The sequence below is a fragment of the Liolophura sinensis genome, chromosome 1 (assembly GCF_032854445.1).
Source record: "Liolophura sinensis isolate JHLJ2023 chromosome 1, CUHK_Ljap_v2, whole genome shotgun sequence".
Taxonomy (NCBI): domain Eukaryota; kingdom Metazoa; phylum Mollusca; class Polyplacophora; order Chitonida; family Chitonidae; genus Liolophura; species Liolophura sinensis.
Window position 1 is genome coordinate 20,714,210 of NC_088295.1, and position 26,556 is coordinate 20,740,765.

The 26,556-nt window shown below is 39.7% G+C and overlaps 4 protein-coding genes across 4 annotated transcripts; 1 reads left to right on the top strand and 3 right to left on the bottom strand.

The window, feature by feature from the left end:
• The first annotated feature begins 1,058 nt into the window (after positions 1-1,058).
• On the top strand, positions 1,059-2,519 carry LOC135470074 (uncharacterized). Its single transcript, XM_064748851.1, has one exon. It carries the CDS (start codon positions 1,059-1,061, stop codon positions 2,517-2,519), a length of 1,461 nt encoding a protein of 486 aa, XP_064604921.1.
• Positions 2,520-10,865: 8,346 nt separating this feature from the next.
• On the bottom strand, positions 10,866-12,148 carry LOC135461643 (inward rectifier potassium channel 2-like). The gene has a single exon (XM_064738825.1). It carries the CDS (start codon positions 12,146-12,148, stop codon positions 11,003-11,005), a length of 1,146 nt encoding a protein of 381 aa, XP_064594895.1. The 3' UTR covers positions 10,866-11,002.
• Positions 12,149-18,787: 6,639 nt separating this feature from the next.
• On the bottom strand, positions 18,788-21,817 carry LOC135481826 (ATP-sensitive inward rectifier potassium channel 10-like). Its single transcript, XM_064761551.1, has one exon. The coding sequence runs from the start codon at positions 21,815-21,817 to the stop codon at positions 20,528-20,530; it is 1,290 nt and encodes a 429-aa protein (XP_064617621.1). The 3' UTR covers positions 18,788-20,527.
• A 205-nt stretch (positions 21,818-22,022) lies between these two features.
• LOC135481825 (ATP-sensitive inward rectifier potassium channel 10-like) lies at positions 22,023-25,446 on the bottom strand. Its single transcript, XM_064761549.1, has one exon. It carries the CDS (start codon positions 25,440-25,442, stop codon positions 24,096-24,098), a length of 1,347 nt encoding a protein of 448 aa, XP_064617619.1. The 5' UTR covers positions 25,443-25,446; the 3' UTR covers positions 22,023-24,095.
• Between the last annotated feature and the right edge of the window lie 1,110 nt (positions 25,447-26,556).

Sequence of the window (26,556 nt, forward strand, 5' to 3'; positions counted from 1 at the left end):
AACTTTCATAAATGATGTGTAATTTCACAGCCTTATACCGTGACGATCTATAACCGATTTACATTCTGGTGATGGAAAAGTAGTCGGCAGGGCCTATTTATTCATTTATTTGATTGTGCAAATGTTATGAATAAATAACTGTAACTTGACGCAATTTCAGTCTTATACCGTGGCCCTATAGACGATATACCCCTGATGATGGAAAGGTAGTCTAAAGGATTTATCTATCTATTTATTGATTTATTTAATTATGGTGCATATGTTTTTTTATGTCTTGGGTACGGGCGTAAAACATCAGTCATATAAATAAATACATTTTTACCCTAAAATATTAACACGTTACACAGTCATGCTTACCTGAAAATTTGTGTTACATGAAATATTCACCACATTACTATTTAAATATTTCACGTGTTTAGTATAAAATACATCTCTAGTTACTAAACATAGTTTCATGATAATATTTTTTTTCAAAATTTAGCACAAAAGTGTTTACAAACGGAACTCTAATTTTTACAGTATACATGACAAGCATACAAGAGTGGCAAAGACATCATTCAGCTGCAAAGTGAAGATAACAGGTAAGTTGTTCAATTATAAACGCAGATCAAGTTTCTGTGTAGATGTGCCCTACTTTCACTTTCGATGTAAATGGAAAAACCTGTTTAAGAATTTACAGGAAATAGCCTGGTAAGCACCTGTAGATGTCATATAGTTAGAGTCAGCATAGCTGTGCTTAAGTGAACGAAAAATGTCGCGTCTACGCCCATCTGAAATTCGGTATGTGCAGGATTCAATTAACACTGTATTTGATCAGAAAAGTAACCATAGAAATGTAATGATTGGACAAACTCTGGACAAATTATGTGAGGGTAAAACAACAGTAGACAGCATTCAAGGATAACAGTCTATACGCGAGATGAAAAAATACTGGAGTGCCGATAACCGACGTTTATGGGTGTTTCAGCAATACGAACGTCTGGGAGGCTGTCGTGATATTCCGTGACACTCTGTTCTCAGACTGTGAACATTCCAAGCAAGAAAATTCACCACTTACAATGAAGGTAAAAACAACACGTGTACGAGGAAACCCTGGTGGATCATGGCATCTGAAGCCGGATAATGCTCTGGCCGTAATCAATAACAACACAACATCTGAGCGCGATTCGAGCTTTGGGACAAGATATGAGACACCAAACCTCAACAACAGTAGGACTCTTTCGTCCAGACGACAGACCACCACTCCTGTAACTCCTGGAGTGTTTCGTCAGAAAACTCAACTCAACAGGCATGAACAACTTGATCACATCAAGAAATTCACCACTTACAATGAAGGTAAAACAACACGTGTACGAGGAAACCTTGGTGGATCATGGCATCTGAAGCCGGATAATGCTCTGGCCGTAATCAATAACAACACAACATCTCAGCGCGATTCGAGCTTTGGGACAAGATATGAGACACCAAACCTCAACAACAGTAGGACTCTTTCGTCCAGACGACAGACCACCACTCCTGTAACTCCTGGAGTGTTTCGTCAGAAAACTCAACTCAACAGGCATGAACAACTTGATCACATCAAGAAATTCACCACTTACAATGAAGGTAAAACAACACGTGTACGAGGAAACACTGGTGGATCATGGCATCTGAAGCGGGATAATGCTCTGGCCGTAATCAATAACAACACAACATCTCAGCGCGATTCGAGCTTTGGGACAAGATATGAGACACCAAACCTCAACAACAGTAGGACTCTTTCGTCCAGGCGACAGACCACCACTCCTGTAACTCCTGGAGTGTTTCGTCAGAAAACTCAACTCAACAGGCATGAACAACTTGATCACATCAAGAAATTCACCACTTACAATGAAGGTAAACAACACGTGTACGAGGAAAACCTTGGTGGATCATGGCATCTGAAGCGGGATAATGCTCTGGCCGTAATCAATAACAACACAACATCTCAGCGCGATTCGAGCTTTGGGACAAGATATGAGACACCAAACCTCAACAACAGTAGACTCTTTCGTCCAGACGACAAGACCACCACTCCTGTAACTCCTGGAGTGTTTCGTCAGAAAACTCAACTCAACAGGCATGAACAACTTGATCACATCAAGAAATTCACCACTTACAATGAAGGTAAAACAACACGTGTACGAGGAAACCCTGGTGGATCATGGCATCTGAAGCGGGATAATGCTCTGGCCGTAATCAATAACAACACAACATCTCAGCGCGATTCGAGCTTTGGGACAACAAACCTCAACAACAGCAGGACTCTTTCGTCCAGACGACAGACCACCACTCCTGTAACTCCTGGAGTGTTTCGTCAGAGGACTCAACTCAACAGGAATGAAGAATTTGGTGGCACTGAAGCAGGTGTTGGAAGCCTACAGATACCACGGGCAGCTTCTCGCACATACTTGGATCCAAACAACGTGAAGTACACCAAGAAATCCATCCCTTCCACATTTTCCGCGTCAACGCTGGCGTACGCTGACGAGTGTTGCTAGAGATTTGTGAACCAGTACGACACGCGAACAAATCAATATCCCGCCGGGCACAGTGTACAGGGTGAACGAGGAAGACAGAGTGGTGGATGGAAATCGTCGCCTGTGGGCCGGCCTATCGCCTGGCTAGATGACATTAAGTTTGAGAGATATCCTCCTGTTTGACGGTGAAGCCATAGAAATTGTAGAAGACTAAGACAGTTGTTCGACGTGTATTCACCATATCGTTGGACCTTAAGACCAGGAACCATATATTTTCCAGCAATGTTTTTGTATCTCACTATGTGTATAGCTGTTCTGGTACTTGCATGGCCACATCAACTGATATTCCATGGACTATGTTTAACTAAATACTGTGCTTTGTTTCTGTCTTAAAAAACGTTTTGCCGTGTGTTGGAATGTGTTTTCTATTTCCTATGACTGACGTATGTTTTATGTATACGACGTACATAGATCAGGGTGAGTATGTAATTTGTATAATGTACTATACAGATCTCGTATAGAAAATGAGTGAAAAATTCTACACGTCACTTATTTGAATTCGACATTATACACTTGAACTCTTGTAGACCTATATATCGTTTTGGCGTTGAATGGCATTTTATTAATGTCATAAAGGAATAGTCTCACTGGCATGAAGGTTTGATTACAGCTGGATGGTTCTGATTCCATTCAGATATATTTTGCGTATACACTGCATTACCAATTTAAATTCAAGTTAAGGTGTCACACTTACATGTTCAAAATTGCAGCTTGAAGATGGATGTTGTCACAACCCAAACACACCCTTGAGTAATGGTTGTCAAATCTGGTAAAATCCCATTACGACTTATACGACAACGTGTACTAACCCTAATTACCAAATCGTCAATTTAAACTATTTATTAAAGTGACATTTTTAAAACAACACTATATATGAGATCAATGACACGACACGCATGTGAAATGTAGGAGTGCATGGTGAATAATAAAGCATAATCCATTTCTTTAGGTATAGATGTCCGTACCGATAAAATCCGTGCATTTACCTTTCATTTTAAACTCAGCGTGTGATTTCTTTGTCTCAAGAGAAGTATAGAATACAGAATACAGACATGTGTAGAATATAAACATGTCCTTGATTACATTCCCTATAGTGAAGGTGTGATTGATCATGACAAAAGATATGTGCACCAATAGAAACTTTATAAATTAAACTGTATGGAGTTTGTTTAAATTCAGTTTGTTACATATAAAATTTACGAACTGTATAAGCGCACCTTTACTGTATATAATGGCTTAACATTCCCATCATTGGAATCGTATCATTTTATTTTGGTAGATAATACATGCGTATGTATCAAACGCCTGCGCTACGCAATGACATACAGCTGTTAGCCACTGTTATTAGTTCATTAGTGTATAAAAATACCCCTTTAATGTTAAATGTCATTGAATATATAGATAGGCCTATACACGTACAAGCCAAATGTTACATCTCCCGAAATGTCATGCTTACAAGCAATTATATTAATTTTGTGAAAGAGGGCAGTATTGTTATGCCTAATTTCGTTTTCGAACTCGGGCCAAGGTTTCATCTTACTTGTAATAGATATTATTATAGAAAGCTATACTCTGTACACTAAAACTAACATTGCACGATTTTTCTTTATATACACTACTCAGTGTAATTCGACTTTATTCCTGATGAGTCCATCTTGATATCAATCGAATAGACAGTTGTATAAATGTATTAGTATGAATGTAACTTTTATAATTAATATGTATTTTCACGGCCTTATGCTGTGGCGATCTATAGCCGATATTTCCTCGGTGATGGAAAAATAACAGGCAGAATCTATTTATTCATTTATTTGATTGTGCAAATGTTATGAATAAATAATTATAACTTGACACAGTTTCACAGCCTTGTACTGTTGCGATATAGATGATACACCCCTGATAATGGAAAGGTAGTCTGTAGGATTTATTTATCTATCTATTTATTGATTTATTTAATTAATTGATTGTGCATAGGCCTATGTTTTTAGCCGTACTCATGTTACATGGAATGAAACCACACAGAGCCCGAGCGGAACACACGACTCCGAGGGGAACACACGAACCCACGCAATTTCCCAGGTACAACTGGAAAGGAAGCAAGCATGATCTAGACTTGAGCTCACAAAGATCGCACTCGTGAGGCTCCGAGGTCATTGTGCTGCGCTTGCAAGTTAACTACCACAGGTCACGGATGGCACAGTAGACTGCAGGATTATGAATATGTATACATTGTTACGACCCAAACTGTCTGTATTATAAAGAGATGGCTTGTTCGAAATACACGACAGTTTAGCCGCACAAAAAAGTAACCAAAACCAGCAGATTTTATTTTACAACAATTTATTAGCTTAACAAGAACAGATAATAAGACTTATACAAATACGAAGGTATTTAAGTTTAACAAGAAAGGATAGCAGTATCTATACAAATACTAAAGTACTTACGGTGTCAAGTCCAAACGGACGCATATATTCCACAATATATATATCACACAGGCATAAATGCTCAGAGGCAAATTCACAAGAGGGAAAATCCACAGTATAACTGAGTGTATGACGAAATATACACAAAATTCCACAGACAGGGTCCGTGTACTAATAAGCACTGTGTATACAAGAGCACATATTAAACATACAAGTTCAGACTGAACAAGTGCTCGGTGGAGATAGGATATAACAAAGCCAGAGGCTATAGAGACACCAAAATTCAGCACAAATGGCCTACTAAAGTAATACACAGCAAAAGCATCCAAGCTCTCAATAATTCTCCTTTCTCCGTTCTCTGTTATCTCCGTTTGACCTGCTTTCATAGGTCTTATATAGCCTGGTGGAATTGTCTAGAATAGGAAAATTCCTCAACACTTGATGTAAACAAACAGGCACCGAAACACTGGAACACTCTAAGGCAGAGGCAGACAGCAGGCGCCGAACTCAGCGTATGTAAACAGTGGCAAGCTAAATTTAGAAACTGACGGCAGTCGTTCACATAACAACATTGTCCATATAGATGGTGATACAGCCTATAACTTTTTCAGACTGCTTTGCACCAAAGTTGGCCAGCTCGGCGCAGTTACCCAGCAGCCTCTCACCACTGCTGTCGCTGTAAATTCAAATCCAGTTCAGACTGGCTTCTCGTATCCAGCCGTATACGTGGGAAGGTCTGCCAGTAGCCTGCGGATGGGTCGTGGGTTTCACCCGGGCTCTGCTCGATTTCCTCCCAGCATAATGCTGGCGCGCCGTCGCATAAATGAAACATTCTTGAATACTGCGTAAAACATCAGTCATATAAATAAATAAATACATTTTTACACTAAATATTAACACGTTATACAGTCATGCTTACCTGAAAATTTGTTACAAGAAATATCCACCACATTACAATTAAACATTTAACATGTTTAGTATAAAAAAATACATCTCTAGTTAATGAACATAGTTCTATGATAATATTTTTTTCAAAATTTAGCACAAAAGTGTTTATAAACGAAAAACTAATTCTTACACACTATACATGACAAGCCTACAGGAGTCACGAAGACATCATTCAGCTGCAAGGTGAACATAACACAGATAAGTTGTTCAATATAAATGCAGATCACATGAGTCTGTGTAAACGTTCCCCACTTTCACTTTCGCTATAAATGGAAAAACCCGTTCGACAACTTATAGGAATAAGCCTGGTAAGCAATTGTAAGTTGCCATACAGTTAGAGTCAGCATAGGGGCAGTTAGGTGAGCGAAAAATGTCGCGTCTACGCCCATCTGAAATTCGCTACGTGCAGGATTCAATTAACAATGTATTTGATCAGAGAAGTAACCATAGGAATGTAATGATTGGACAAACTCTGGACAAATTATGTGAGGGTAAAACAACAGTAGACAGCATTCCAACGATAGCAGTCTATACGCGAGATGAAAAATACTGGAGTGCCGATAACCGACGTTTATGGGTGTTTCAGCAATACGAACGTCTGGGAGGCTGTCGTGATATTCCCGTGATACTGTCCTCATACTGGAACATTCCAAGCAATAAATTCACCACTTACAATGAAGGTAAAACAATACGTGTACGAGGAAACCCTGGTGGATCATGGCATCTGAAGCCGGATAATGCTCTGGCCGTAATCAATAACAACACAACATCTGAGCGCGATTCGAGCTTTGGGACAAGATATGAGACACTAAACCTCAACAACAGCAGGACTCTTTCGTTCAGACGACAGATCACCACTCCCGTAACTCCTGAAGTGTTTCGTCTGCTGGATCATCTTAACAGGAATGAACAACATGGTGACATTGTAGCAGGTGTTGGAAGCCTACATATACCACGGGCAGCTTCTCACACATACTTGGATCCAAACAACGTGAAGTACACCAAGAAATCCATCCCTTCCACATTATCCGGCGTCAACGCTGGCGTACCGCTGAGGAGCGTTGCTAGAGATTTGTTAACCAGTACGACACGCGAACAGATCAGTATCCCGCCGGTCACAGTGTACAGGGTGTACGAGGAAGACAGAGTGGTGGATGGAAATCGTCGCCTGTGGGCCTATCGCCTGGCTAGACGACAAGACTCTTCTATCAGGATACCGGCTGTGATCAAAACAGACGTAGAAGAATACAAGACTAAAATCCGGGAGAATAACAGTAAAATCACCCTAAGTTTGAGAGATATCCTCCTGTTTGACGGTGAAGCCATAGAAATTGTAGAAGACTAAGACAGTTGTTCGACGTGTATTCACCATATCGTTGGGCCTTAAGACCAGGAACCATATATTTTCCAGCAATTTTTTTGTATCTCACTATGTGTATAGCTGTTCTGGTACTTGCATGGCCACATCAACTGATATTCCATGGACTATGTTTAACTAAATACTGTGCTTTGTTTCTGTCTTAAAAAACGTTTTGCCGTGTGTTGGAATGTGTTTTCTATTTCCTATGACTGACGTATGTTTTATGTATACGACGTACATAGATCAGGGTGAGTATGTATTTGTATAATGTACTATACAGATCTCGTATTGAAAATGAGTGAAAAATTCTACACGCCACTTATTTGAATTCGACATACACTTGAACTCTTGTAGACCTATATATCGTTTTGGCGTTGAATGGCATTTTATTAATGTCATAAAGGAATAGTCTCACTGGCATGAAGGTTTGATTACAGCTGGATGGTTCTGATTCCATTCAGATATATTTTGCGTATACACTGCATTACCAATTTAAATTCAAATTAAGGTGTCACACTTACATGTTCAAAATTGCAGCTTGAAGATGGATGTTGTCACAACCCAAACACATCCTTGAGTAATGGTTGTCAAATCTGGTAAAATCCCATTACGACTTATACGACAACGTGTACTAACCCTAATTACCAAATCGTCAATTTAAACTATTTATTAAAGTGACATTTTTAAAACAACACTATATATGAGATCAATGACACGACACGCATGTGAAATGTAGGAGTGCATGGTGAATAATAAAGTATAATCCATTTCATCGCAAATAATGCGGACAGTATAATTTTGAGGTACTATAAAAATTTAGATGTCCATACCGGTAAAATCCATGTATGTACCCTTCATTTTAAACTCAGCGTGTTATTTCTTTGTCTCAAGAGAAGTATAGTATACAGAATACAGACATGTAGTGCATGTCGTTGACATTCCCTATAGTGATGGTGTGATTGATAATGACAAAAGATCTGTGCACCAGAAGAAACTTTATAAATTGAACTGTATGGAGTTTGTGAGAATACACGGTTTGTTACATATAAAATTTATGAACTGCACAAGTGCACCATTTTTACTGTATATAATGGCTTAACATTTTCCATTATAAGAGTCATATAATTTTATTGCTTACCAATGTATGTATCTAGATTATTTACTCTCAGTCTAATAAAACATAGGGTATATATACAAAAATTAAATGCATGTTTGCATTACTTCCAATATTCATGTTGAAACGCCCAAATATGGTTGAAATTGTGTTATAAAACGAATTTCGAAGCATGTACAAGTTTAGATCACAGCGAAGATGTATGCCAAGTCTTATGGAAATAGGTTCAGGACTTAGGAAAGAGTTGCACGGACAAAATCTGAATACATGGAAAAGCACTATTTCATAAATTTCTAAATGAAGTATAATTATGAAAATAATACTTACCCGATTGCCATTAAACTTAAGCATGCACAAGTTCAGATGGTAGGCAAGGTGTATGCCAAGGTGACGATTCACCTTGGGAGGACATGCATGGACAAAATCGTCCTTACAGACAGGAAGACATACGGACAGACACGGTGATTCCAGTATATCCCCATCCCTAACTTCGTTGAGGGGAAGAGTATAAAATTCAGAGCTTCCAATTACTCTTTACCTTATTCATTTTTATAACACTTTTGATATCGATCGATGTCGGTATATATTTTATGTAAATGGATGAACAAATGTGAATCTTCCAGATCGCAGTGAAATGCATGCACTCAGTGGCGTGTCATATGGGGGTAAAGGAGAAGTAAAAATGGTGTTTTGGAGTTTAAGATGGCTTTCATTTATTTTTTTGATTGGTGTTTTACGCCGTACTCAAGAATATTTCACTTATACGACGGCGGCCAGCATTATGGTGGGAGGAAACCAGACAGAGCCCGGGGGAAACGACCATCCGCAGGTTGCTGCCAGACCTTCCCACGTACGGTGAGGAAGACAGCATGAGCTGGACTTGAACTCACAGCGGCCGCATTGGTGAGAGGCTCCTGGGTCATTACGCTGCGCTAGCGCGCTAACCAACTGAGCCACGGAGGCCCCCAGGGTTGCTTTCAAACAATATTGATTTTAGTGTTGTATGGGTGGAACTTTCACGATTCCCATTGTGCTAAGCATGACACCCAACTGATAAATCGACCACCAGGCTTATACTTGGCCCATACAACTGCACTTATTTTGAGCACCAAGGAGGAACTATACGTACGGGCTATATGTATATGTGAGCACGCGTATAAGATACAACCTACTTAACTCAAGAGCGTATGCTCAATTGATTATACGTGTGGTAGATAATACATGCGCATGTATCAAACGCCTGCGTCACGCAATGACATACAGCTGTTAGCCACTGTTATTAGTTCATAGTGTATAAAAATACCCCTTTAAGGTTAAACGTCATTGAATATATATACACGTACAAGCCAAGCAATGTCATGCTTACAAGCAATTATATTAATTTTGTGAAAGAGGGTCACAGTATTGTTATGCGTAGTTTCGTTTTCGAACTCGGGCCAAGGTTTCATCTTACTTATAACAGACATTTTTGTACAAACCTATACATAGTACACTAAAACTAACATTGCACGATTTTTCTTTATATATACTACTCAATGTAAGTCGACTTTATTCCTGATAAGTTCGTGTTGATATTACTGGAAAACACATTGGTATAAATGTGTAAGTATGTATGTATGTAATGTATGTATGAGTGCTTGGGGTTTTACGTCAGATGACGACGAGGAGTCACTAGCTGTGTGTACATATACTGTGTCTTCTTGCTGTTCTAACCTCTCAGCACCTAGCGAGCCAGTAGCAAAGTGCCATTTTTAAAGCCTTTGGTATGACCTGACCCCCGTTTGATCCAAGGTCTCCAGGCTTAGAGTCAGGCGCTCTACAACCATTATTCCACCGAAGCGGCCTGTACAAATGTGGGTGAAGGACGGATTGCCAGCTCTTTAATCTAGAGCTGTTTCACCTGGATGACTTATCAAAGGCAAGAAAGCCGCCCCACCCAAGCCATTATACTGACACGGGTCAACCAGTCGTTGCACTATCCCCCTTCCTACTGAACGCCGAGGGAGGAAGTTACAATATCCTCTTTTGAGGAGCTACTTTGGTGTCAAAACATCTGTGTCTTAAAAGCAAGGTGAATTGATAAAGACTGGGATAGTCTGAATTGCTTCCCTAACTTTGCCTGGTGTTAGGAAATGCATTACTCAACGTCACATCTGCCTAATATGACGTCATACAGGGAATATTACCACGTCACATCAGAAAGTTATACGGGCACAGCCGAGAAGATTTTGTTTTTCAAGGAATCTTCAGTAATGTGGGTTAAATAGTGTTATTCATCAAAATCCTATTGAAACATAGTGTTAGGCTTACTCCGTAGGATTTCTTTCATATCATTGTCATATTTGTATTTTGACCAGAGTGGCACTTTCAGGTGTTAAGCGAGACCCAGTATTAACCCTGGATCCACCGCCCCTGACGGTAAAAGCAAAAAAAAACAAAAAAAAAACAACCAATTTCTCATTGTGAATGTAGTTTTACTCAACAGAATTCAGACAGAAATGCCTAACGTCTTCATTCATTTTGTCAAATCAACACGAAAGAAACCACTGTTAAAGCTCTATATATGTGTTCTGTAAAGAACCAAGCCAGGATTGTGTCGTCACAACCAGTCACGGCCTTTAATCACAGTAAGAGAGCCGAGGTAAGTATCGGCAGCGTCATGTTTAATTTCGGCTTCCCGAGAGACTAGAAAAGAAGCTGGCACTGACGTCACACCTCGAACTCGTCTGATCTGATAAACGCGGTGGACTTGTGAGTCATGCGCACTGCACCAAGGCGTTTTTACTGCACGCGTTTTGTGAAAGTTTGCAAAATCAACATTGGTGCAATCCTCGTGTTCAATAAAATCAAGCGGGATAAATCTATGCCCCCATGAAATGTCCCAAGGCAGGAATGAGACACAGGCCCGGAATGGATTGCCAGTGTTCGTGACGACGCCCTCTAAAATGACGAGTAGCTCAAAGTTCAGCTGAAGGAAATCATCTCTGGACATTTTCCACAAGGGACTTTGTTGATTTATCCTATGCACGATAACAGTCGGCCATGCAGTGAACAGAAAGGCTTGCCCATCTTCTCCTGTCATTTTGAGATTGTAAGACTTAACCGGCAGATGGCCGGAGGCGGAATACTGTTTCTTGATGAACTGGCCCCTGGCGTGTGCTTGTAACAGTGTTAGAGATCGGCGTATGTCCGCCAAACGAACTGCCAAGAGCAACTCACCGTCTTCCTCATATATACACGCATTGTTACTGAAGATCACTGTGCTGGCACTTTTCTTGCCCCGTTTTACTTTAGCGACGATAATTCCTGCCAAAGCAACTTGAGAACCTATTCCAAAAAGCGACTGTAACATGACGACGAGGAAGACAAGAGGACATGACTCCGTGACGTACCTAGACCCATAGCCAATCGTCGTCTGGGTCTCGATGGAAAAGAGTAAGGTGGATATAAAGGTGTTGACGTTAGTGATGCACGGTTGAGATCTACTAGAGTTGCTGTTGCGGCTCATGGCCCACTCCACGCTGTAGTAATAAGCCGCGAAGAGATGCCAGGAAATAACAAATCCCCCGATAAATAGGATCAAATTCCAACGCCACTGCGACTCTATCAGTGTAGTGAAAGTGTCTTTCAAAAATTTTTCCTTCTTGCCAGTTATAGCCTGAAATGCCAAGTTGGTCCTTCCGTTCCTCTGCACGAGGCGTTTCAGCTTGGGTAATGGCGGAAAAAAACCTTGAGGATTCCACATGACACCAATCTGAAAAAATAAACATAGCCATGGCCAAAGTGAGTAATTCGAAGTAATGCTTCTGTTGACTGATGCTTTGAATGTTTCGGGTTTACAAGAAGATATAAATGCCAGTTCACCTTCTCTTTCGAGGCTTTATGGAGTAAAATCTTCTCGTAAAGATCACTGTATATATGAGGACGGACAGTTATATGTATACAAAGAGTTGATCTGACCTTAAATAAATTGTTTGGAGCTGAAAAGAAAAGCCTGTGACGACATCAGCACCCAGCACTGTCAATACTGGTAGATTTCAAAAGTTTGCTGACGATTTCATTGTGGTTGTTGTATTTTAGTTTAAACACTCAGCAACCAAATACCCAGAAACTTGTCGTCATGTAAATAGACATAATGATTAAGTTTCAGAAGAATTTCACAATGTGGTGTTTGAAGAAAAAAATTAATGTGATAATTTAGACAGGATACAATGAACCCAGAAGATTAAATTTTTGCAATAGTTACATCATATATAAATGTAGTCACGTAAGAAGGAAAAGGAGGTCATAAAGACGACAATTATTGAGAAATGTAAACTATGTGCGAAACATTATGAAATGATCGTCATCTTTGAAATTGATATACGTGATAATTTTTTTTGTTTTTAATATAATAGCGAGTGGTAGCTCTACGTTGTAATTTGTACCGTTATACACACAATAGAAGTAGGCCTCTCCAACAAAACAACGTTCGACAAGGGTCCCGGTCCACATATATATTTTAGTGCAAAGACCCTCAGTGATGCAATCCCCACTCTGTGACACATGTTGAGTTTATATCGATGTGATTCTAGTGCACTACGAGCCTCGGTTTGACTTTGACTCGGCGGGAACACTGTCATGACTTGGGAAAAAAAATATGTAAGGTAACCCTTCAGAAGCTCTGAAGATTTCGTGTGAACATCTTCCCCAAAAGTTAACAAATTCCAAGACGAGATTTAAAAGGCTGGCGAAAAGAATTTTAGCATTGACAAATGAGATCTCATCTGGTACCGTTCAGTTTCTAACATGACCTTCTCTTTCGACAATGTTGCACGTCAGACACCAATAAAGGAAACAATGCAATGAAGCCTGTGTATACTTACATGTCTTACTTCTCTCACCAGTGAAATGCTCCTTATACTTGTTCCGTGTAGTCGCTCAATGTCGCCAAAAAGACAATGCGTTTTTAGTTAGCAAACTGCAGAAGTTGTAGACTTCCGTTTGCGGAGAGCAGTTAAATTTCGCGGGACAAGAATTTGAACTCTCCTCGAATAAAGGTAGGAAAGTCTAGGTTTTGAGTGACTGGTACTCTGCCTCGATAACTTGATATCGATAAGGACCCAGCGTCACTTGGAAGCTTCAAGTGGTGTCTCTGCTCGAAGTTTAGTGGACTTCCTTCGCGATTTTATTTGTATACTGGTTTGCACATTCGCCATAAAAAAAAAAAACAGAATATTATGTTCATGGCCCAGAGAAACTGAGACCATGTGGCATCAAAGGTTGTCTAGAGTACCCGTACATGATGTTATTTGTCCATCATGAGATGTCCAGAAACAGAACAAGCTCTCTGTGTCAACATAGAACAAAATGTTCTCAGCCCTTAAGCACCAGTAAATACAGACACTAGTACATGTATATACGCAGTTATCTTTCTTTCATTCTTACGACCTGGTAGAGTATAGCAAAAGTAAGGTTAAATATCTGTCATTTACGTTTTATACCCATCCATCTGAGGAAAGATGAACGAAATGTTTACGAATGAATGAAACGCTGATCTAAAATCAGAATCCTGTAAATTGCAGATCACAAACGATGGATTATTTTACAATGATAAAGGAAACCATCCTCCAAAATCTTGCTGTGGTCTAGTGCTGTTATCATGTTCTTTTGATAAAGAAAATTCTGATGAATTCATTCGAGAAGAGAATGAGGGGAAATAACCCAATTACATTCACCTGTCAATATCTGGCTTACAGAGTTATCTTTTCTTTGAATCAATTAAAGGGGAAAGCTGTGCAGTAAAACACACGGGGTTGACTCATTCGAGATCCTACAGTACCGAGACAAAGTTAACGGAGGCAGTAGGTACATGTCTCTTTTAGAATGGTCTATTTTAGAATGGGGGTTGAAATTCTACCCCGCTGTTAGTTGCGGGGCAGTGTGCAAATATACATATTAAATAGAGATGACCTTTCAAAACAACATCATGTGTGTCACGCAACACACCGGCTAATACGTTTACCTTCCAGAGTAATATCATTTTATGCTGTTTATGTCTACAAATAAAAGAATTTGAGCAATTTATATCTGGGACTATTATATAATAGCAATAGTGGTCAAAATGGGAGGCTCGAGAACGAGCAAATGGTCCAAATGGCAGTAGAACGCATCGTTCTCTCCTGTCACGTTGTAGTGCGTGTGTAGGCCTACGTCATGTATGTTTTATGATTACACGCGTACATCGATAATTGTCACGTAATAAAGGAAAGAACAAATGAGTTTACAGCTTTGGACCGTCTTGATGCAGGTGGAAAGGAGTTTTATGAGTTCCTCATTAAAAGATACTCAGAATAACTGGGTTCCTACTCATTTATTTGAGTGGATCAAATATAAAGTAATGAATGTTGCAATTAAGAGTTCTAGGGAAATGTCAGTTAACAGGGAAAAATGAGCAAGACTTAATGAATCAGCTGACGATTATTGATAGTCAGTTGGAGCAAATATTAGAGTAAATATATGAGAAAAAAGCTCAAGGTGCAATGGTTAGATCTAGAATGCGATGTGCAGAAAAACGAAAAAAATCCACGACATGCTTTTTTAATTTAGCAAAATCATGTGCCCACAAAAAAACAATTTTTAAGCTTATTGATGGTGTTGGTGTTCTAAAAACAAATCTCAATGAAATCCTGTTAGAATCATGCAAGTTTTATTCTAATTTATATTTTTCAAAACATGAGAGATACTTATTTTGATGATGACTTTGACTCTCTTATAGGAAATATAGATGCCCCTTTGATCTCGGCAGCTGAAACCCATGCCATTGATTCACCCTATTCACAGGATGAATTCCTTGATGTAGTAAAATCTCTCCAGGGGAACAAAAAAGAGCTGAAAATGACCCAAGTTATCTAAAGAATTAGCGCCCTATCACTTTGCCAAACACAGATTACAAGATACTTGCAAAAGTGTTAACAAACCGAATCAAAATGGTCATACTACATATTATACATGAAACACAAACTGGCTTTGTTAAAGGAAGATATATAGGTCAAAAGTTGCGATTCCTGTTGGATTTATCAGATAGCTATGAAGATGTAGTGAATTTTTGCCTTTTATTGACTTTGAAAAAGCGTTTGACTCTGAAGAATTTCAGTTACTGGAGAGACCCCTACAGGTATTCGATTTTAATGAAACATTTGCAAGTGGATAAGGCTTTTTTACAGTGGAACATGGAATTGTGTTGTTAATAAAGGTAGACCTACGAATTGGTTCAGTAATTCAAGAGGACTAAAACAAGACTGTCCATTATCACCTTACCTATTCATAATATGGAAACTGCTTCGACCAAAATCCCTCTCACTGATAAATTATCAGGAAATACAGATAGGCCAGAATTGTTGTTTGACATTCCAAAAATAAATGATACTAGCTTAAATAGTGGTAAAATGAAAACAAATTTTTTTTCCAGCTCCTTGTCGAAAAATATTCCACAAATGTTGATGTTAAGAATCTACTGATAATTTTCATGTTACTGACGATTTATTGTGGACTCTGCCTTACAAGGTTGGAGTAAATAACAAAGTTCAGTCTATGCAGTTTAAACTGTTACATTGTGTTTATCCCTGTAACAGTTATTTGTTTTCATCAACAGTTTTGGAAAACCTTACCTGTATCTGGTGTGACCAGATAGATAGTACTAAGCACAATACTGTTACTTGCTCAGCTAAACACAGTTTTTATTTCAGCAGTGGCTGTCTCAATGCCTTAACTTCAGTATAATGCTTTCTAAAGAGCAGAAGTTCTTATCCTTATGGTTAGTTCAGAGAGGATTTCTTTAGAGAAATTAACTTTTGCATCTGGTACGCTAAATACTTTATATATGCAAACAATATGGCACAGAAGCCAAAATATTTCATTTGTTTTCTAGCATTTTTTTCAAGCAGAAGTCACTACCCTTTTAAAAAGTAAGGGAAAACATGATTTTTTTGGCAAGTATTTGGGTAGTGTTAAGTTTTATGTTAACGTTCAATTTATATTCCTCCTTGTATATTGATAATTCAGTAGAATTTTTCCATTTTGTGTTCAATTATAAAATGATATAGTTGATAAAATAACATTATTTGTTGATGTCCCAATTTATAATAGTTTAAAAATACCATCACTATATACTAGATGTAAATTCTGATTGTATGTATGGGAGGGGGTGGGATACATTTGTGTATACTGTCCCCTGGTAAATGTTAACAAGTATCGCAGTTGATTTAAAATGTCTAAAATGGCTAAGAGAATGGCTGAAACGCTAACGGGACAGTTTGAACTCCTCATCGAGGACACCAACAAATTTGGAAAATTCATTTTGTACTTTTTTTTTTCTTCTATAATTTTTGTACAACCTTTCCTTACTGGAGTTTACTAATCTGGTAGATGTTAAATGAACAGAGATCATTTATCGATTTTTAATCGTGATCATAGCGCAACTGATTTTCCGGAGTGGACCCATCACTTTCTGAGCAAACCTCATCACCACTGGCTGCAAGGAAACAGCTTTGATTTCTTGTTTCACCGTATGGATATTACAAAAAGTATGTTACCGATACCAGCACGACTAAATTTTAATGTGATTAATGGATCTGATTGTCAGTGTACATAGGAAGAAACAGTTACGCCTACCGGTAAGTCTTTTGAATAACTGAATCTTCAGATAATGTGCAAATGATTGAAAAGTCGAAGTCCGTAAAACATACTCCAGGTATTTGATGAATGATGTCTGTGTGGACAAAATCCTTTACAAACCTTTAAAGGTGATCAAAAATTTTGTACTGGAAAAGAACTAAGGGGAAGTAACCCTAGTAACAACACTTATCAACATTTGGCCTTCAGAGTTATCTTTCCTTGAAATTGATTAAGGGGAGAATACTCTGCAGTAGAATCGAACAAAGGATAAATAGTTATCAGTTATCGTTCTTGGCAGGTGTGATTTTTTTTTTTGCGTTAGAATTTTAAATTTGTAAAATTAAAAGTAAGTTGTAAAATCAATTCAAACTTAAATCAAGTGCAATCCACAGTCGAAGGAATATGTGTGTCAAATCTAGACCTCGATTGTCTGAGGGGTATGGAGGTTTGGTGGTGGAGGTGGATTTAATTATACACTTGAGACAATATAAAGATCTTAAATTGTTTTCGTTCCAAATTTTGGCAATTATCAACGCTTTTAAAAAATGTCAATTCAAAAAATCATTGTATATTTATTAGTTTATTTACGCCTCACACAAACATTTTATCCAAGTAACAATTAGAAATACTGGTAGCCTGTCTGGATTGAATACGTTAAGTTTTTTTTCCATATCCACGCTGTAGGCCTATAGGTTTCCATGTAGTACAAAAGATGCTATACCAGGGTAAAATAAGAAATACTAAATGTTTAGTGTTTCTCAAGAACAGAATACTTTGTTCACATAGTGTTGTTCTTGGTATCAAAGTAGCCGCCACATTGGGAAGAAGACATTACCATATAAACATGCATATATTTTTAAGCCCTGGACAAACCATTAAGTTGGTATTTATTCGTCTGCGTCAGTTTCTACAACTTATCTGTACCATAAACATCCAGGTAGCCTTCCGGTTACATTGATCAAAGAAATGAATAAACAAATAATTAACCCGCCCTCGATTATACTGACCTCGTTATGCCTTATATAAAAGATCTATAGCTTCCAGCGCGAATTCCAGGTTGTACATGTGTCTTTCCCTAGCCTTTTTTTTAGCCTGGCAAGGCGTTTGAAACTTATCCAAACATTTCCAAATATTTGAACGAAGTTGTTACACTGAGAGAAAAGTTTGGGTCAACTGTCTCAAAGTCGCAGTTACACAATTCAGCTAATTCTACTCAGAAAACTGAGTCTTACTACCGGATAAGCTGAGTCACGAAAGAATCACGTGAGTTTTCAGGGTCGACAATATCTCATTGAGTTGCATTAGCTGAGTTGCATAACTCCGAGTTTTGAATCAGTTGACCCAAACTTTTCTCTCAGTGTAGGATTATCCATGCACCTCATCTAAATGGACATACATCTGGACTAATATGTCTTCACACATAATTAATTCTTAACAGTTAAAACCCTTTGACTGCATTATTTGGTTTAATATTCATCTCCCTGGTAGATATTCATGTCTTACCAGACCGCATAGCCGATATAGTACACTTTACTCCACTGCATGGCCTGAGTATGGTAATAAAATGGAGGATACTGCACAGTGAAGATTGTATATGACGAATATTTTTCTCGTGAAAGGTGGAAATGATATCCCATTCAAATGATTCGTGTCGAGTGGGTTATCATTTCCACCTTTCACGAGAAAATATTTATGATATTCAACCTTCACTGTGCAATGTTCTGTTTATTATTTATATTTTGACAATATCGTGATTCTGTGTATTTGAACAAGTTTAAACAATGCTTTTAGCTGTAGGCCGTCACAGACGTGTGTATATAGTGTGACGTCGCACATGACGTCTTGTGTGACGTCGTGTCTTGTTGCGTGACGTAAGAAATGTTAAAGTTGACTGAACCTGTATTATGACGTCATTCTGCTAAGCTCGGATTGAAACGTCATAAAACAAACTGTTTCTGTGTGACGTCATGGCGTCGGGGTGTGTTATAACGAAAATGTTATTTAACTCTAACCAGTGAGATATCACTTTTATCAGTGAAGGAAATCCTGACATTTCACCTTTATATTAATAATAAATGCCAGTAAACTTTCACTTCCGTAGATTATAACGTTTATCATGTCTTTGGACAATCACAAAGACAATTCATCCGCGCAGACTGACACAACGCACATAACTGTCCGTGTCTTTCTCTCTCTAAGATTACTAAGCCGTATGTGACCTGGAGCAGCCATGAATGTGGCGTATCCAACTCTTCCTCAACCAACAGTCCAACTGTAGCCCTACTCGGAATAGACCCTCTGACAAAACGTCACTACTTCTTTCAACTGCATGCTGAGAGTTGTCTCCCTTTAGCTGTTTCTCCATTCAGCTTCCTGTTCTGGTGACACAGATCGAACTAAGCCGACTGTTAAGCCTATAAAAGTCCAAGACAGGTGAAAACCTATGTTTATTTAAGACTAAGGAACTATACATCAATTAATCCCTTAAAAAAAAACGGGACGTTGAATCTTAATAACACTTATCAAAGAGTATATTACATTAAATTGATAAAAACTGATACAGTGTATTTCATTGGTGAAAATTGGTGAAAACTGATCTCATTCATAGAGGTTATTATGAAAGCCACATGAGGACATCCGGATGAGAAGCCAGATGAGGACATCCTGATGAGAAGTCGGATGAGGACATTCGGATGAGAAGCCGGATGAAGACAACCTGATGACAAGCCGGATGAAGACATCCGGATGAGAAGCCGGATGAAGACATCCTGATGAGAAGCCGGGTAAGGACATCCTGATGAGAAGCCGGGTAAGGACATCCTGATGAGAAGCCGGATGAGGACATTCGGATGAGAATCCGTATGAAGACAACCTGATGAGAAGCCAGATGAGGACATCCTGATGGGAAGCCGGATGAGGACATTCGGATGAGAAGCCGGATGAAGACAACCTGATGACAAGCCGGATGAGGACAAGCTGATGAGAAACCGGGTGAGAATGGTCACCAAGGCGCGAGTAAAGGTAACCACTAATTCTTCAATCATCGTATACATTGTATACTAGAGTAACTGCGTCATCCTTCAAGCAACGACAAATTTGTAACTTGTAAACAGTTCATGGTTTGTGGAATTGTGGAACAAGATAGCAAACATGGTCAAGCGGTGACCCGACGGACATGCAGGTAATTAGGTAGCGAGTTCGTATCGAGCCCATGCTGGTTTCGTGGCGGTAGTTTAAGTGAGGAGGTGGGTTGGGTATACTCCCAACATTTCGGTTTCTTCCATCCATAAAAAGGTGGCCGCCGTCATATAAGTGGCAATTCTTAACACACACAACTGGTACAAAAGACCATTTAAAATTACACTTAAAGGTGTGTTTTTTCACATTTTATTGCAAACAGTATTTGTCTGCACACAGACTAACTAAAAACTTTTTGAAAACTGGTCAGAATATCGTATACACGGTTTTATCAAGTCTGCGTATCTTCTGTGGCTGTTTGGTTAAGGCTCCGGACTTCGTCACCCCTCATACCCAGAAGCTCCGCGGTGATGCCCTCTGGTAAACTATCCACTGATACAGACCTCCGTAAGTCACAGCTAAGGAAACCACTGGCAGTGATTTGTCTTCTGAGATCATCAATGTCTTCCTCTCGGTCACTGTCCTCTGTCTGACAGCCACGTGACTCCAGGATAGGAGGCCCCTGACGATCTCCTGATACCTGTCGAAGAAAATGCTGCTGTATCACGACATTGAAATCCATATAACTAATCCGGAATAGACCATCATGCTTTACAAGTGGAGCAATACACTTAAAGCGGTATCCATACAATATTTCTTCTGGCAAATATGATGTCCTAGCTTGAAATGTCCGGCTTGTCGAGTCAACTACACCTTCTAATACAACCACGAGCTCTGAGTACCGCGCCAGAACTGCTCTCGAGCTCACGTTCTTCAGAGGACTGTTCTCGTCTATGGTGTGATAGAGGACAGCTGGCCAAAGCAAATTTATGTTGTCACCGTCACTCTCTGATCTGAAGTCTAGAAACTGTTGGTGGAAAGGAATTTCGTCCCCTTCGTCAGTTGTCTTTTTCTTCACCAACATTCCCATGGCGGTCACTTCGAGCAGATGAGAAGGTCGAAGATTGCCCACGCGGATGGACAGTCGGAGTTTACCATTAAAGTAACAGACACATGCCAGACTGCTAAACAGGACGGTCTCCGAGCGTTTTTTGGCTCGCTGGAGTTTAGCAAAGACCAGACCTGCTATAAGACACTGGACGCCAAGACCGATGATGAACTGGAAGAAGACGGCCGTGATGATGTGGGGACACTCGTCTGTGACTGCTCGGTAGCCGTAACCAATGGTGTGCTGAGACTCCACAGAGAAGAGAACGGCCGTCGTGAAGGAGTGAACATTGGCTACACACGGGGTAAAGTTCCCGGGGTGACCCTCATCAACGATATCCCCGTGAACGTGGCCGAAGGCGAAGTAATAACAGGCGAAGCTTATCCAGGTTAGCAAATATCCCATACAGAAGATGAGCAGAGCCCAACGCCACTGTATGTCCAGAAACGTGGTGACTCCATCGCCAGTATATTTCCTCATCTTCTCCAGAAGACTGATTTTGTCTAGATTCACGTAAAACTGGCCATGTTTACTCACCAGACGTTTATGATTTCGTTTGGTTTTCGTCGACGAACAAAGCCTGTTTGATAAGCACTGGAATTTCTTCTTCTTCCCATCAGCAGCCTCCGCCATAGTGATAGTAGGTTTCCGGAGAGAAGCATTGACCTTGCACTGGTAATGTCAAGCGATGTTTCTCTGGTCCGCTTCACATGGCTATGTCCCCGTGTAGTCTGCGTTATAGCTGAGCGTTGGTGTCACTGTTGACTTGATATCTCGTTAGTACTAATTGCGGGGTAGAGCTGTTGACTCGATCGGTTCACGTCCGGACACACACACGTACTACGTACTACAACGAGAACATAAATAAGGCGAGTCTATAAGCACCACAGTGAAACGTGCTAAAGCAGGATTTAAATAGATGACCTTTAACCTTGTTGACATGCTCACTGGCTTAGTTTATTGTACACGGACACATCCTGCAGTGACGCTGTCTAGATATACTTTTAGTTTTGCCTATAGGGCTGATGTAACTGTGCGTATCTGGTATTCACATCTTAACATGTTTATAAGTGCAGATTTCAACGGACAACGGACAGCTTATTCTCACACTGCTGATGGTGTGGACCTACAACTAAGATAAACTTCGGACAACCACGGAAAGATGTCACAAGTTCTTCGTGTTACAAGTTCTACTATATTCCTAAACTAAATCAACATGTTTTACTCTAAACCCCTGGCGTTATAATAGCGTGTTGATGCCGGCATTATACTATATGCGATGGATATTATTGCTGTATTTATTTAGACTAAAACTGTCGACTTAAAAAGAATTTAAGTAAGGTAAGAATGATGAATACTAATAGGCATATAAGACAGCAATAATGGGCAAATAACTCAGAGCTAAACCTAAAACTCTGCAGCATCAGTCTAAGATATTTCTATACAGCGGATTATACAGTAATTCAAACACTCAGGCTGACAAAGCAATATGTGCTTCAAACGTTTATTGAAGTTTTTTTTTTGTAAAAGAAAAAAGACCTTAATATAATTGGTGGTTTAGAGATAAGTAGAAATCATACATGCATCAGACACAAGCACGTTTCAGATAGGAACGATTTATTGTGACAGATATAAAAATAACAGTGCAATTTAAAGTCTATACTTTAATGTAAAAAAGCAGATAATTGAGAATAAAGGGCCTAGAAGGATGCCTTTAAAACAGTCATGTTCAGATGTGAATATAGGCGGTTGTTCATCACTTGAGAAACTAACAGGGTCAGGGCAATAGGCTGCTCGGCGGGTGAATTAATTCTTGTTGTCTGTGTTCAATATAATATGTACATGTATGTGCACATGTATCAAACTATGGTGAGATGTCTACATGTGTGGACGCCTGTCGTTTTCTCCTTGAATGATGAAATACTCAAGCTAATGTACGTGAATTCACTGCACTATACAGACTTAAAAGGGCTTAGCAATAATTGAGAATAGCCTCTGTAAAACATCCTTGTATAGACATTTGTGTAAACATTACCACATTATAGAGGTTTATAATATGTGGAACCGTGGAATAGTTACAAAAAAGTGATATTGTAGAGTGAATTATCGGATATCAGCCCAGGCGCACTGCTCTGTAATACGGAAACTGTCCCTTCCCTAAATTTCAAAGCCATTAATGGGTACAGCATTAAATACAGACAAGTACAATCATGTTCGTAAATTAGATCCTGTACATCCTGTACTGATCCGCATGTATGTCGCCTGGTGTATTACATGGTTACATCAGGCACAAGTGAACAACACACCAACTGTATAATCACGCAATGTAACCGCTGTACTCATGACGATATAGGCCTCATGGATGATGAATAATCAGGACTTTGTCTTTTGTATACACAGGACATTTTTCTTTAAACCAAAGAATAGTTTTCATAGCATTTTCAGTTTTCATAACATTTTCATTCTTATTGGCGTCATAATATGTTTATTGAATTATACAGCAACAAAGACCATGAAATGTTGTGGTTTGTTCTTAACACAAATATACTTGACTGACGTTTTAAGTTCTACTAAAGCTCCAGTTGAAGACATCTGAAAGAGACGGACGGAAACCAGCCTACCGCTCTTATTTCCTATAAAACGTTCTGGCAGCATTTTAGTTGTAAAGTTCTCTTAATTGTATCAGGTTATTAGTATATATACACCAGTAACCTCACTGCATAAATACACCAGCATTTATATATACCCATATAGAGCAAGTTATCCCAGCAAAACTAGAAATCACCATACTAAATCACCGGCTAAAACTGTTATGAAATATGTAATAAAAAAACAATGGTATTTAATTCATGGACGTTTTTTTTTTAATTATTTAAAGCTGGAATGTATTTTATGAAGTTTTAGGGTTGGATTACAAGGTTGTATCCCGAACGCAGTCCCTCCCAGATGGATCCTGGTTATTAGGATCAGTGTTTCCTGCGGCCACCGACCGCAGGTCCATCCGTCCGACTGCTAAACCATTTTCAAAGTCATGTCTACCGCCGCTTGAAGTAAAGCCACTCTCACTGGTGGAATCACTGCGGTCAAAGGATACCTGCTCCTCTAAAAGGTCGTCTGATTGATCGACTACAGCCATCTTCTCCAGTCTGGCAGAAGCACTGCTGAGTCTATTCCTGGTTTGCGAAGAACGCGATTCCAGCGCAAGCTGCCTGGACAGATCACGATCTACTTCACGTCTCACGTGGGCGGGAGCAATGGCGTTAAAATCAAAATAACTGATCTGGTACAGACCATCATATCGCAGCCGAGGGGAAATCGATTTAAATCTATAACCGTAAAGGATTTCAGCGGGTAAATACGATGTCCTAGCCTGAAATGTCCGGCTTGTCGAGTCGACTACACCTTCTAACACAACCACGAGCTCTGAGTACCTCGCCAGAACCGCTCTCGAGCTCACATTCTTCAGCGGACTGTTCTCGTCTACAGTGTGATAGAGGACAGCTGGCCAAAGCAAATTTATGTTGTCACCGTCACTCTCAGATCTGAAGTCTAGGAACTCTTGGTGGAAAGGAATTTCGTCCCCTTCGTCAGTTGTCTTTTTCTTCACCAACATTCCCATGGCGGTCACTTCCAGCAGATGAGAAGGTCGAAGATTGCCCACGCGGATGGACAGTCGGAGTTTACCATTGAAGTAACAGACACATGCCAGACTGCTAAACAGGACGGTCTCCGAGCGTTTTTTGGCTCGCTGGAGTTTAGCAAAGACCAGACCTGCTATAAGACACTGGACGCCAAGCCCGATGATGAACTGGAAGAAGACAGCCATGATGATGTGGGGACACTCGTCTGTGACTGCTCGGTAGCCGTAACCAATGGTGTGCTGAGACTCCACAGAGAAGAGAACGGCCGTCGTGAAGGAGTGAACATTGGCTACACACGGGGTAAAGTTCCCGGGGTGACCCTCATCAACGATATCCCCGTGAACGTGGCCGAAGGCGAAGTAATAACAGGCGAAGCTTATCCAGGTTAGCAAATATCCCATACAGAAGGTGAGCAGAGTCCAGCGCCACTTGATGTCCAGAAACGTAGTGAATCCATCGCCAATATATTTTCTTAGTTTCTCCAGAAAACTGATTTTGTCTAGATTCACGTAAAACTGGCCGTGTTTACTCACCAGGCGTTTCTGGCCCCTGATTTCCAGATCCTCTGGGCCTGGGACCGGCTGTTCCAACCCAAGGGTAGGGATCTGGTCTCCCATCTCATGTATGTGAACAGGCGTAAAAGCTGTGTACACTGTCTGCCCGTCTCTCCTTATCTACCTGTTAGTGTGATAAACCAGCTAATGTAACCTACATACAACTCCTACCTCTACTGCTCGGTCATAAATATTCATATACACCGGGTCTGGGCTAGGGATGAAAACAGTATCTAAGTTTTATTTACCGACGGACTTGTAGAGTTGCAATATACACGGTTGATAGTTATTATGGAGGTAGCTGCAACAAAGTCACCGGCCACAGCTACAAGGTCACGAGTTGGTTTACTTTTATATATTTATGAAGCTATTGGTGATTAAACCATTAAAGTTGCGTGTTTACCAACTATATAAGTTTTATATAGTATACATCTGGTAGCTTGCATGTATGTAACTCAGTCACAGTAAGAACAACAACTAATCGTACTATAATCGACACATATAAAACTATGAGATTTTGTTAAACACGATGTCATCTCTGCATCCACGTGACCGGTAGTGGCTAGATCCATTTTTCCCGATTATTATGTAATATCTTGTCATAACCATACTGTAAAACTTCTACCGACATACACGGGAATAGTTAATGAAATCAGTATTTAAGCGACAAATATATGTACGTTACCTGAAATGATTTCCCCCAAAATTTGGTGACAATTGTTGATAGAGGAGTATCAGATATTTAATAAGTATTTTTAGATTCCTTGAGTCTAAAGCTGTATCAGTGATATAACATCAAGCAACTACCCGAGCATGGTAAACGTCTTGTATATCAGTTTATGCCTTGGGTCATCCAGAGTCGAGAACACAGTGAGGAACTGACGATAACTATTGTTGTATCCCCTGTGAATTCTGTTATGCAAAATCAAGTGGAAAGTATGTAAATATATTTAAATTGCCATGCTCGAGCACGGACGGAGGTGTTAATAATACCCACAAAGCCTGTAAATAGCGCACTGCTCAAAAGTTCGATACGTTCGCCATCGCGGGCAGTTGTTTACATAAGGCGAAAGTAGTCATCTCAGATCAAGTGACGTAATGCACGAGCCTCGCTTTGGACGTTGCTGTTGTAAAAAGTATGGCGCCCAGGTCTATGACTCTCACCCCTGACAATCGT